We start from the raw sequence: 14,291 nt of genomic DNA, 5'->3' as shown, positions 1-14,291 counted from the left end.
AAACAATATTCTAGCAAAAAAACCTACTCCATATAGGAGTGCATATTAAGGATTTCTCAAGGTTAGTACTTTTAGTGTGCATATTATAGAAGACTTACACTTTGATCTGCTGAAGCTTTATCTAATTAACGTCAACCTGCATGATTGCATTTGTTCGACTTTCAGGTACATGTTTCCCATCCAATTTTATTCCATCGTTCTGAACCCATGTCAAACTGTGATATCAGGAATATAAGGCTGCCTGCTTCTAAACGAATGTGCTAGTATTATCCTTTTTAAAAATACTTCAGAATTTGTTTCGTTGCAATTTGGTTCAGAATTTTTAAAGATATCTAGTCATGGAAAGTAAGAGACAAATTAACGAAGTTGATGATAGTCTTTCAGTTCTTATAGATGATGGTATTGTAGATGAATTGAGAAACAGCATCGAACGAAGGCTTCTCAGTGAAACACCAATGCCAGCAACCCGCTGCATCTTCAAAGTTCCCGATAAGATTCGGCTCAAAAAACCACAAGCATACGAACCTGACATCGTCTCAATCGGACCCTATCACAGTGGCCCCAATGGCAATTCTGGCAATAAATTCCGACTCATGGAAAATGTGAAGCACTGGTACTTGCACTGCCTTCTCTCACGCGTTAACATAACTTTGGCAGGCTTGATCTTAGGTGTCATGGATTTAGACAAACGCGCTCGCGACTATTACGCAGAGCCATTGGATCATCTCAAGAAGAAAGACTTCCTCGACATGATGGTACTCGACGGATGCTTCCTAATCGAACTATTTCGAAAAGGACCCCATCACTCCGACATTAACGACCCCGTTTACAGTGTGTCCTGCACTATGGAATATCTTTACCATGACCTTATCCTGCTAGAAAATCAGCTGCCATGGTTTGTTCTCGAGCGGTTATACAATTTAACTGCCGTGGAGAATACTACTCGCCAAGGAAATGCTCCCTCCCTCTTCGACCTTGTCCTCACCTTCTTCACAAAAATCATCCCGAACAAGCATGTTCTAAGGCCGAAACGCCCTCACAAAATCCTGCACATACTCGATGTCATAAGAGCCGTGATCGTTGCCCCGTTTGAAGCCCCGCCCAAAGAGGAGAGGAAGGATAGAGAGCTGCCGCAGACGATTCCAAACGTGACAACTCTGTCCAAAGCCGGCATTCAATTCCAAAAGGGCTCCAGTGGCTGCATACTGGACATAAATTTCAAAAACGGGGTGTTCACTATTCCACCACTACCATTCGACGAGACGACAGAGCCGCTCTTCAGGAATCTCATCGCCTTCGAGCAATGCCACCACAAACGCCGCCACAAAATAACATCTTACGCCGTCCTGATGGAGAGTTGCATCGATTCGAGCAAGGACATCGACCTTCTTTGCGACAGGCAAATACTGGGGAACTGGCTGAGCGCGCAAGACGCTGCACAGTTCTTCAACTTGCTGTACAATGACACGACGGTCGACGGATTCTACTACCAGGGACTCTGCGCTAAAGTGAATGAGTATTACAACTCTAAATGGAACAAGTGGATGGGAATGCTGTGGCGCGACTATCTTGATACGCCGTGGACGATTATTTCTTTGATTGCGGCGTTTATTCTGCTGGTTCTTACAACGTTGCAGACAGTATACACAATGAATCAGTATTATCATCCTCCTAAGTAGTTATGTTAACTTGGATGTGAGTTAAACAGAAATGTTCGGTGTGTTATTGTCTTGATTTTCTTTCGTTGCCAACGCTTAAGGCTTGGACATGTAATGGGTTTTTGTCTGAGTGTTAGAAACTTGTGAGAGCCACAAGTTTCGTCATTTGAAGTTTTTTTGGACAACCTTGTGACGGCTTGATCAAGTATCTTGTCCGACCACCAAATAATATGTTGTCACGTTGTTATATCTTGTATTGCTTATTGGAGATTTTGTTTGTTATGGTTGTTATCTGGTTAAGGTTAGACTTTACGCCCTCCGTGACAGATTGTATTTTCCTCCTCTTTTAATAAAACTACCTCGTTGTCGTCTTCTATGATGGCAATGCTGGAGTGAGATGAACTTTGTGATCTAGAATTATGTAATCGAAGTAGGGGAAGCTATATGACCTTCCTAATCAGACCTTCTCGTTTTGGCTCTCTTTATCTTCCTTCAATAACATGTGAGTGGTTAATAACATATCAATAATACGTTTGTTAGTATTAAATAATTAATAATGCATTGATATCAATATGTTCGTAGATATTGAATAGTCAGACTGACCACGAGCTTAGATACTTGTATGAAATATTTAGAGCACCACTGGATATAGAGAACAATTTTAGTAATCTGAACAGATCACCACCAAACCAAAGAGCTTGAATATAAATTCAAGGAAGAAGCTGCTTGCTCCTTTCGTTTATTTTTTCTGGTGGTTGAGACGGTTTTGCCGGTTGGCGCCAGACATTGGCCCATCCAAAAAAACATCTGTTGCTTCAAGAAAGAATTAAAGGAAAACTAATGAAAATGACTTGAAAACTTTGAGTTTTAATTATAATGACAAAATAAATGGTAAAATGAATAGTACGAAGATTGACTTTTTAGTGTAAAAATGTGATTTGTCGTAAAATAAACAATATCAGAAACATTTCGTTAAAGTTTCCTTAAATTAAAGTATGTCGGTCACTAAATTCCAATTTGTGTAGAAAAAGCCAACGACACTCCTGTCTCCTCTGTTTTTGGAGTTTTGTTTTAATTTGGCCGGTATTCTGAGATTCCTTTTATAAAGAGAAAATTGTTAGAATAATAGGATTAATTTTAGTTAAATGAGGAAACTCTTTCTTGTCCTTAATTTATTACGTGATAAATATTTTATTAGATGAGAAATGATAGAAATAATAATGAGGATATTTGAGATAAAATAGGAGTGATCGCAATTAAAAATAAGATGAGAGAAAATCGGTTAAAATGTTTTAGACACGTGACCGATCTACAAATGCTCTAATTAGAAAATGCAACTAGGAGATGAAGACTCAAGATAAAAAGAGTAGAGGAAGATCTATGAAGAGTTGGAGAGAGACTTTAAGAAAATATATGAACTACTTGGACTTAACCTAAAACCGAACACAGTAGCGTTCTAGTATTCATACAATTGATTTTACTTAGTAATATAAGGTTTGGTTGTTAATTGACATTACTGTGGCTGAGCATTATGATGCATAATAATTTTCTCTAGTTGTAAGTCGAAAATACTAAATTTAACACACAAGAATATTGAATTTGATACTTAAATATTAGGGAGTCTTACTGAAACACACCTGGTACTATTCACTTTTAATGTTAATGACATTTTTAATTAAAAAAATTACTCATGGTACTATTCACTTATAACACTATTTTGTTTTTGTGATTAAAACAAAAATTTTTGAGAAATTTTGGTTGGTTTTTTTTTTTAATATTAACGTCGTTATATTGAGTGAATCAGCTGAAATATTTTTTAAATAGAATATTGTTGTACAAAACATAGTCTTGCACACGTATTTACGAAGGTACGGAACACCTACGAACGAAGGCACTATCCCGGCCAGCAAGCTGGTTGGTCAACCACGACACGCGGCATTGTCTCATATGTTTACCACATTAAACCCAAGAACCCCACGCTTACCGTACACAACAAGAACACAACTTCCAGAAAGAAAAAGAAAAGGATTCTAAATAATGGAAAAAGGCAGCACAATACGAGCGCGTTTTCAAGCAATTTGATGGCCATGGAGACGGAAAAATATCAACTATGGAACTGCAACAATGTGTCAGAGCGATAGGCGGTGAGCTCTCGCTGACGGAGGCGGAGGTAGCGGTGGAGTACCTAGACTCAGACGGCGACGGGCTGCTGGGGTTGGATGATTTTGTAAAGTTTGTCGACGGAGGGTGCGACGAAGAGAAGGTGAGTGTTTTGAGGGAGGCTAATGTGATGACTTCTTCCAACAAGGACTCAAAAAACCCTTCTTAACAAAGACTTGAATAGATTGACTCTACAGTTTCAGTGTTGTTTATTCAAACAGAAGATGTAACCATCCAAATTGAATGTGCTTATCGGTCGCCCGAAGAGGTTTGAAAGGGTTTGTATAAAGCAAAAGTTTCTGCAAAGCAGATTTGTATGTTGATTTGGAGAGAGTTCTAAAATATCGCACGCAGCTCAGTATTTATAGTGGTTATATTTTTTGTTAAGCCACGCTGACTATTTTCAAATGTAAACTCCTTGAATGACGGTCCTTTTTCCCGAGTTGTAAGCGCAGGTGCATCCATGCAATTTATAAAGAATTCCAATTCAATTACAACAAAACCAGCTACGAGTAGAGAAATGATTTAATTTATAGGACATCACGGTCTTAACAGCCCAGTTTTTCATCTCTCATTCGCTACATTACGAACTCGTAGCTCTCATGCTGCAAGCCACGCGTGACAAAAATAACACTTAGACGACCAAAATTTCGAAACTAAGTCGGAACATTCAACACTCATGAACTCCAACCAAACTCTCTTAATTCCCACAGCTTAAATATACACTTACACTCCCGGAATGCATACGAAAAAACCAAGACGAAAATGACACAGATGAAGCGTAATCACGCAGTGAGCTTCTGGGAAGAATTGACAGCATTTATATGCCGAAGATGTAACGCAGCCAACAGCCCCTGCCTGGTTCCTCCGGGTGCGGCTTGGACCTGAAAATCGATGAGTTTGTTCTGTTTTCTGTAGTAATCTTCCAGCGACACGGTCTGAGGTAAGAGAGAAACGGATTACTACCCGTTTTTCAATGATTTTCTACTAACATTTTTCAATGGAAATAAACTGTCATATAAAACGGAACAAAGTCGAAATCATCAAACAGATATAAACGGAGGACAATGGCCATACCTGCTCTGCATCCGCAGGGGAAGACTTCAGTTCTTCCTTTGACTGCAGATTTAGATTTCGAACGGAGTTGCCCATGCTAAGATATTTCGGCAAGCAGAGAAGTTTCCGGTTCCTAGATTCTTCGTCACCAAGTTTTCATTTGTGCATTTCAACTTCACCACTAAATCAATATCAGCAATTTGGCCAACAATCTCCTGTAACAGGCAAAACATATAAAAACACTTGGCATTCAAATCTCCATCAAAACAAAAAAAATTCAAACTATCACAGAAATTACAAAAATTCTCCGAAAATATGCAACGGTTTAGGGGTTCAATTTAATTAAAAGTTTGTAACCAGTTCTATTTGTGCACATTGCATATTTCCCAAAATTCTAATCACAAACCATGAAGTAGAGTTTTGATTTTGTCATAGAAGTTAAAACTCACAGCTTGTGTTCGAGGAATCCCATCGAGGATGAACCCGTTTTCGCCGGCGATAGTATCCTTCTTCCAACCTCTTCGACAACAACGCAAATATCACTTCGTCCGGGACAAGCTTCCTTTCATTCACTGCATTCGCAATCTAAATTACCAAAAAAATAGAGAAAGCATTCAATTCAGAAAAATCCTAATTCTTGCAAAAGAAATTCAATTGGAATTAAAAACCAAGAATTTAACCTGCTTGTAGAGAGAAGAGCGAGGGTTGAGCTCCTGGCGGACGAGGGATCCCATAGAAATATGCAGAACTTCCAGCAGCTTCCAGAGCCTCTCGGCGTAAAGTGCTTCTTAGCACCTCTGTCTCCGATCAGCACCCACTGCACACCTCTTCCCGGGACCCACCCGTCCGAGTCCAGCATCCGATTCCGACTCGTCTTCCTCCGTTCCTCCTCTTCATCCTGATCGTCGTGGTAATGTCGTACTCCAACAGGACCAGTCAAGAGATTTTTGAGTTCGGGACGACTTCAAAAAATTTGCCCTTATTTCATATAAAAAATTATTTGTTTTTACACATAAGATATTAATAAATTATATTTAAAAAAATACTTCAAACTCAGTAATTTAGAAACACGGAAAAACTAATGTATTTTGTATCGAGAGAATGAAACCAAAAAATTTCAAGCATACAAGTCATAGGATTTACAAGTTATTTGAACTTTTAAAATGTTTTTGTATAAATTGTGAGGTGTTTTTTCTTATTTACTAATCTCGTCAATATAAAACTAAAAAGATAATGATATTTTCGAGGTTTTAAAGATATGTATAAGTAATGAATGGGCACCAAATTAAACCTTTTGATGACATGTCATATGATTTGCAAATTTGGTCTAAAAATTTAGTCTACGCATTACCCTTTATTGAAGATTAGACTTAAATTGGAACAGATGTTTAAAAATAGCAACCCACATGGTTATTAGCTAGTAATTAAAAATAAATTAACAACCAAACAAAAATTCATAAAATAAATAAATAAACATGCACATAACATTTCGAACTTAGGACCTCTCGTTAATTTTAAATACAAAAACCATTGCTTCTAATTAAACTTCTAATCATTTAGCCAAATTTTATAAATTTATACTGTTATGAAAAGAAATTTGTAAAAATTTAAATAAGCACACATGGTGTTTTAAACCCAAGACCTCCTTATTAATTTCAAACAACAAAATCACCAATTCTAGTTAAATTAATTTGTCATTAAACCAAATTTTATAAATTTATACTTTTATGAAAACATATATAAATATGCCACACTAATAATTTTGGTGCCCCTAATTTTTTTAGGTCTCGGACGATCGCCTTGCCTATACTGACCTTGGGCTGGCCCCGACTCCAACTGAGCCGCCGCTGATCCATAGGCTCGGTGCTCCAGATTCCCCAGACCGCGGCGCGTGATCTGGGACGCAACTACTTGGAGGCGGCTCAGTACGGACATAGTGGCGGCCGGCGGTGGCTAACTCACTTTCTCTAGGGTTTTAAAGGGTGGAGAGAGAGAAAGTGTGAGGTTTTTGTTAATGTTTCAATTGTCAAAGTCAATGGATGCCTGCGAGTGTGGGCGCAGATGAGGTGTATCAGGTGCAAAAGTTATCGTGTAATAATCTAGGTGTCGGAATCTTACAAGTTGATTGCGCTGCCAAGGGTTGTAGGAAATAGACTAGGATTCTTTTCACTTTTCTTTTCATACTACGACCAGTTTCATTCTAAATTTTTCATCATTTTTATCAATTCAATTGTAAGTTTAAACTGGAGGTGTTTCAAATTCAATTGTAAGTTTAAACTTAAAACACGTAGCATCGTGTTAATGGCAGGCACGTCGCAATGGATCCCAAAAGGTGTAGGTAAGTCCACCCAAAGTCTTTACAACGGCTTTACATTAGGAGAAGTTCTTGCATAAGACGCCTAGTGAAATCTATATGTAGAGAGGCCACCTTACATGTAGAAGTGCTGCTTACGGACGTCCATATGCTATAATTTCTCCCATGTAAAGCTCCGCATTTTACATCAAACGAAAACATTCCCAATTTTCATAGTGGTCAAATGACAGATGGTCGTCTTCATCCTAATTCAAACGGCTATTCAATAAAAAAATACACATATTATGATTGGAGTGAATACAAAGTATTGGCATCGAAATTTATCTCAAGCTAGCCAGTACCTTGTGTGTCTTCGTAGTCCAACCAATCTTGTTGAAGCCATAATTCTTTGCGTGAAATGTAAAAGATAGATTTGCTCTCAAAACTCCACCCTTCTTCTGTATGATGCCAGAAAAGGGTGAAACGAACTCCACCCTTATAGTGTGGTTGAATTTTGCCTTAGAATTAAATTACGTTCTTAAAGAGTGAGAATTGTTCTTTGCTTTTGCAACGAAAAATTAAGTTCATTGTTAAAGACAACTTTTTGCTCAAAATGTGAAAGATATATTTGATTTCAAAACTCCACCCTTCTTTGGTACGATACTAGAAAATTTAGATTGAATCAAACTCCACCCTTTTAGTGTGATTGAATTTTTGCCTTAAAATTAATAAAGAGCGAGAATTATTAGTGTATCCCGTCAAATTTGCACCTCTATTATGTTATATGCAAGGAATTCTAACTTTTTTTCTCCATTTATGGTCATGGTTATCAGCTTGGGAACTGGTCAAGATGGCTAACTGACCTATTTGGTATAGACGACGATGACTCACTTGAAGATGTGAATGACGATGATGACAATGACGAGAGACAAGATATATCATTCAAGTGATTCCATCTCCTTGATGCGTTGAGTGATCTCATGATGCTCCCGAAGGACTTGAAGAGGTCAGCACAATTCTCAGACCTTTCTATTAGACTCTCTGAGCATTGTCCAGTTCTTATTCATGGTGCTTGGTTTTTGTTTTGAAGGTATGCCCTGCATTTTCTGCACCACTGATCAAGAGGATTCTCGACACTTTTGCCCCGGACGAATTTTGCACTGACCCAATTCCGGGCGTAGTGCTTCACGCCCTGGAATCTAAGGTAATCAGCCATTTCAAAATGATTTCTTTAGAAGAGCTGCATGTTTTGTGGTGAAATTGAAATAGTTACAATCATAATAAGGCTGCAGTCTATGTTAAATCGAAACCAATTTCGGTCGCTTTTGTCTTAAAATAGGACACTCTTGAGGCTGGGGAGGAGGCTGTCACAAACGTCCCATGCACCGGAGCTGGTACAGTCTATTTGCCACCCTCAACAGCTTCCGTTGCGAGTATTATAGGAGAGATTGGAGGCTAATCACAGCTGAGAAGAAGTGGGTCTTCAGTGCTCAGAAAATCATACACCAGTGATGATGAGCTTGATGAACTAAATTCACCCTTGGCCTCAATCTTCATCGATCCTTCCCGATCCAAACGTGACAACTCTGTCCAAAGCCGGCATTCAATTCCAAAGGGGCTCCAGTGCCTGCATACAGAACATAAAATTCAAAAACGGGGTGTTCACTATTCCACCACTGCCATTCGACGAGACGACAGAGCCGCTCTTCAGGAATCTCAGCGCCTTCGAGCAATGCCACTACAAACGCCACCATAAGATAACGTCTTATGCCGTCCTGATGGAGAGTTTCATTGATTCGAGCAAGGACATCGACCTTCTTTGCGACAGGCAAATACTGGGGAACTGGCTGAGCGCGCAAGACGCTGCACAGTTCTTCAACTTGCTGTACAATGACACAGTGGTCGAGAGATTCTGTTGGAAATATTATGGAAAAAACTGCTATATATTTTATTATAAACTATTAAATAACACACAGTAGTATCTCTATAAATGCAAGAAAAACAAAGAATAGAAGAACCTTAAGAGATCGAGGCTAGAATTTGATTCTATAGCCTTAAGACAAGATTGCCCCTCAGTGGTGCCTCAAGGTTTGCGTTGGCAAATGTCTCCCAGGATACAACGATCTTTCTCTTCGCGGAAGTAGCACTCCAATCCACAAAGAACAGCGAACCAAAAGTGTTTAAAACTCTCTCTTTATTGAACACTAAACTACTCTAATTTTTATATGATTTCTGGATGCAAAATTATACCTAAAATGCTTGACTTGGTAGTCTATTTATAGGCACTGACATGCCCCATTTTCAAAATAAGCGTCTGTTTTCAAAAGGACAAAGGATGCATCCCTTTGTTCAACAGTCATAGACCAACTACATGAAATGGCTGGAGAAAACCATTTGTGTATTCAAGTAGGTCAAACAAAAGTGACCGAATGATACATCACATGTATCAGGCCTTTATTTTAACTGATGTGTCCTTTCAGATAAACAGTTAAACCCTTATTTAAATTTCAAACAAGAGTAACCGGTCTAATTCATCCCATAGCAACTTTCATGACAATACAAAATTAATTGAATAGTTGCGTAGACTACCCAAATTGGCAATCAAAACCAACTCAGTTTTTCCACTTTAATTTTCATTCACTTAAAATATTTAATATTTAAATATTAATAATGGTAACTAATATTCTAATATTAAATTTCTAACAGATTCTACTACGACGGACTCTGCGCTGATGTGATTACGTATTACGACTCTAAATGGAACAAGTGGTTGGAAAAGCCGAGGCGCGATTATTTTGATACGCCGTGGGCGGTTATTTCTTTGATTGCGGCGTTTATTCTGCTGGTTCTCACAACGTTGCAGACAGTATACACAATGCATCAATATTATCATCCTCCAAAGTAGTTATGTTAACTTGGATGTAAGTTAACAGAAATGTTTGGTGCGTTATTGTCTTGATTTTCTTTCGTTGGCAACGCTTAAGGGTTGGACATGTAATGGGTTTTTGTGTGAGTGTTAGAAACTCGTGAGAGCTACCAGTTTCGTCATTTGAAGTTTTTTTGGACAACCCTATTGTGACGGCTTGATCACGTATCTTGTCTGACCACCACATAATATGTTGTCACGTTGTTATATCTTGTATTGCTTGTTGGAGGTTTTGTTTGTTATGGTTGTTATTATGGTTAATGTTAGACTTTATGCCCTTCTTGACATATTGTATTTTCCTTCTCTTTTTAATAAAATTATTTCGTTGTCGCTTTTTATGATAGCAATGCTAAAGTGAGATGGACTTTGTGATCGAGATTTATGTAATTGAAGTAGGGGAAGCTATATGACCTTCCTAATCGGACCTTCTCGTTTTGGCTCTCTTTATCTTCCTTCAATAACATATGAGTAGTTAATAACTCATCAATACGTTTGTTAGTATTAAATAATTAATAATGCATTGATATCAATATGTTTGTAGATATTGAATAATCAGACAGACCACGAGCTTAGATACTTGTATGAAATATTTAGAGCACTAATGGATATCGAGAACAATTTTAGTAATCTGAACAGATCACCACCAAACCAAAGAGCTTGAATATAAATTCAAGGAAGAAGCTGCTTGCTACTTTCGTTTATTTTTTCTGGTGGTTGAGACGGTTTTGACGGTTGGCGCCAGACAGTTGGCCCATCCAAAAAAATCGGTTGCTTCAAGAAAGCTATAAATTAAAGGAAAACTAACTAGAATAACTTGAAAAACTTTAAGTTTTAACGATAAGGATAAAATAAAAGATAAAATGAATAGTACGAGAATTGATTTTTTAGTGTAAAAATATAATTTTTCATTAGAATGAATAGTGACAAAAACTTTTCGTTAAAGTTCCGTTAAATTAAAGTAAGTCAGTCACTAAAATCCAATTTGTGTAGAAAAAAGCCAACGACTCTCCTGTCTCCTCTGTTTTCAGAGTTTTGTTTTAATTTGGCCGGTATTCTGAGATTCCTTTTATAAACAGAAAATTGTTAGAATAATAGGATTAATTTTAGTTAAATGAGGAAACTCCTTCTTGTCGTTAATTTATTACGTGACAAATATTTATTAGATGAGAAATAATAGGAATAAGAATGATGATATTTGAGATAAAATAGGAGTGATCACAATTAAAAATAAGATGAGAGAAAATCGGTTAAGATGGTTTAGACACGTGATCAATGATCTACAAATGCTTTGGTTAGAAAATGCAACTAGGAGATGAAGACTCAAGATAAAAAGAGTAGAGGAAGATCTACGAAGAGTTGGAATGAGACTTTAAGAAAATATATGAACTATTTGGACTTAACCCAAAACCGAACACATTAGCGTTTTAGTATCCATACAATCGATTTCACTTAGTAATATAAGCTTGGTTGTTGATTGACATTACTGTGGCTGAGCATTATCATGCATAATAATGTTCTCTAGTTGTAAGTCGAAAATACTAAATTTAACACACAAGAATATTGAATTTGATACTTAAATATTAGCAAGTCTTAATTGAATGTGTTTCTCGGTCGCTTGAAGAGGTTTGAAAGGGTTTGCGTAAAGCAAGAGTTTCTGCAGAATAGATTTGTATGTTGATTTGGAGAGAGTCCTAAAATGTTGCACGCAGCTCTATATTTATAGTGGCTATATTTTTTGTTAAGCCACGCTGACAATTTTCAAATGTAAACTCCTTGAATGACGGTCCTTTTTCCCGAGTTGTAAGCGCAGGTGCATCCATGCAATTTATAAAGAATTCCAATTCAATTACAACAAAACCAGCTACGAGTAGAGAAATGATTTAATTTATACGACATCACGGTCTTAACAGGCCAGTTTTTCATCTCTCATTCGCTACATTACGAACTCATAGCTCTCATGCTGCAAGCCACGCGTGACAAAAATAACACTTAGACGACCAAAATTTCGAAACTAAGTCGGAACATTCAACACTCATGAACTCCAACCAAACTCTCTTAATTCCCACAGCTTAAACATACACTTACACTCCCGGAATGCATACGAAGAAAACAAGACGAAAATGACACAGATGAAGCGTAATCACGCAGTGAGCTTCTGGGAAGAATTGACAGCATTTATATGCCGAAGATGTAACGCAGCCAACAGCCCCTGCCCGGTTCCTCCGGGTGCGGTTTGGACCTGAAAATCGATGAGTTTGTTCTGTTTTCTGTAGTAATCTTCCAGCGACATGGTCTGAGGTAAGAGAAAAACGGATTACTACCCGTTTTTCAATGATTTTCTACTAACATTTTTCAATGGAAATAAACTGTCATATAAAACGGAACAAAGTCGAAATCATCAAACAGATATAAACAGAGGACAATGGCCATACCTGCTCTGCATCGGCAGGGGAAGACTTCAGTTCTTCCTTTGACTGCAGATTTAGATTTCGAACGGAGTTGCCCATGCTAAGATATTTCGGCAAGCAGAGAAGTTTCCGGTTCCTAGATTCTTCGTCACCAAGTTCTCATTTGTGCATTTCAAATTCACCACTAAATCAATATCAGCAATTTGGCCAACAATCTCCTGTAACAGGCAAAACATATAAAAACACTTGGCATTCAAATCTCCATCAAAACAAAAAAAAAAATCAAACTTCCACAGAAATTACAAAAAATTTCCGAAAATATGCAATGGTTTAGGGGTTCAATTTAATTAAAAGTTTATAACCAGTTCTATTTGCACACATTGCATATTTCCCAAAATTCTAATCACAAACCATGAAGTAAAGTTTTGATTTTGTCATAGAAGTTAAAACTCACAGCTTGTGTTCTTGTTCTAGCAATCCCATCGAGGATGAACCCGTTTTCACCGGCGATTGTATCCTTCGTCCAACCTCTTCGACAACAACGCAAATATCACTTCGTCCGGGACAAGCTTCCTTTCATTCACTGCATTCGCAATCTATTAATTACCAAAAAAATAGAGAAAGCATTCAATTCAGAAAAATCCTAGTTCTTGCAAAAGAAATTCAATTGGAATTAAAAACCAAGAATTTAACTTGCTTGTAGAGAGAAGAGCGAGGGTTGAGCTCCTGGCGGACGAGGGATCCCATAGAAATGTGCGGAACTTCCAGCAGCTTCGAGAGCTTCTCGGCGTACAAGTGCTTCTTCGCGCCTCTGTCTCCGATCAGCACCCACTGCACACCTCTTCCCGGAACCCACCCGTCCGAGTCCAGCATCCGATTCCGAGTCGTCTTCCTCCGTTCCTCCTCTTCGTCCTGATCGTCGTAGTAACAGTCGTCGTCGTACTGCAGCTGAGCCGCCGCCGATCTGTAGGCTCGGCGCTCCAGATTCCCGAGACCGCGGCGCGTTATCTGGGACGCAAATACTTGGAGGCGGCTGAGTACGGTCATGGTCGCGGCCGGCGGTGGCTAATTCACTTTCTCTAGGGTTTTAGCGAGAGGGGATAGTAAGTGTTGGCGCGGATCACGTGTATCATTACTCAAATCGAATTTGTGTAGAAAAACTCAACGACTTCTTTGTTTTCAGAGTTTGTTTTAGAGTAATGTTAGGAAAATTAAATGTGTAGATTTAATTTTGTAAACTAAATGAAATGGAAGTTAATGATTGAATTATTACTTAAGTGCTGATTATCATGTTTATTTTTTATTGGTGACATCTACAAATTTAGTATAGCTAGCATTACTCGTTGTTTTAATTTGGCCGGTTTTATGAGATTTCTTTTATAAACATAAAAGTATTAGAATAATAGGATTATTTTTAGTTTAAAGACTGGAAATGCTTCATGTCATCAATTTAATTATATGACAAATATTTATTAAATGATAAATGATATGATTAAAACAATAGGATTAATTTTTTGCACGAAATGTGAAAGATATATTTGATTTCAAAACTCCCTTCTTTTGTACGATGTCAAAAAAAAATTGAAACAAACTCCACCCTTTGAGTGTGGTTGGATTTTTTGCTTTAAAACTAAATTACATTATTAAATAGTGAGAATTGTTCAATGCTCCTACAATGAAAAAATTATGTTCTTTATTAATTTTTTTTTTTTTTTGTGTGAAATGTGGAAGATATATTTGATTTCAAAACTCTACCTTTCTTTTGTACGATGTAAAAAAATATTGAAACA

General features: G+C 37.6%; 1 protein-coding gene and 2 pseudogenes across 1 annotated transcript; 1 reads left to right on the top strand and 2 right to left on the bottom strand.

The window, feature by feature from the left end:
* LOC125474096 (UPF0481 protein At3g47200-like) lies at positions 1-1,940 on the top strand. The gene is made up of 2 exons (XM_048577527.1): positions 1-61; positions 166-1,940. Exon 2 carries the CDS (start codon positions 339-341, stop codon positions 1,677-1,679), a length of 1,341 nt encoding a protein of 446 aa, XP_048433484.1. The 5' UTR covers positions 1-61; positions 166-338; the 3' UTR covers positions 1,680-1,940.
* Positions 1,941-4,325: 2,385 nt separating this feature from the next.
* On the bottom strand, positions 4,326-6,809 carry LOC125474178 (annotated as a pseudogene).
* A 5,150-nt stretch (positions 6,810-11,959) lies between these two features.
* Positions 11,960-13,655, bottom strand: LOC125474095 (annotated as a pseudogene).
* Between the last annotated feature and the right edge of the window lie 636 nt (positions 13,656-14,291).

Source organism: the organism of the source record quoted next, unplaced genomic scaffold (assembly GCF_019419815.1).
Source record: "Pyrus x bretschneideri cultivar Hongxiangsu unplaced genomic scaffold, Pyrus_bretschneideri_v1 Contig12, whole genome shotgun sequence".
Classification (NCBI taxonomy): Eukaryota; Viridiplantae; Streptophyta; class Magnoliopsida; order Rosales; family Rosaceae; genus Pyrus; species Pyrus x bretschneideri.
This window is presented reverse-complemented; position numbering and strand designations above follow the sequence as displayed.

Coding starts and splice junctions, on each gene's coding strand:
- LOC125474096 (XM_048577527.1), top strand. CDS start 339: ATGGAAAGTAAGAGACAAATTAACGAAGTTGATGATAGTCTTTCAGTT.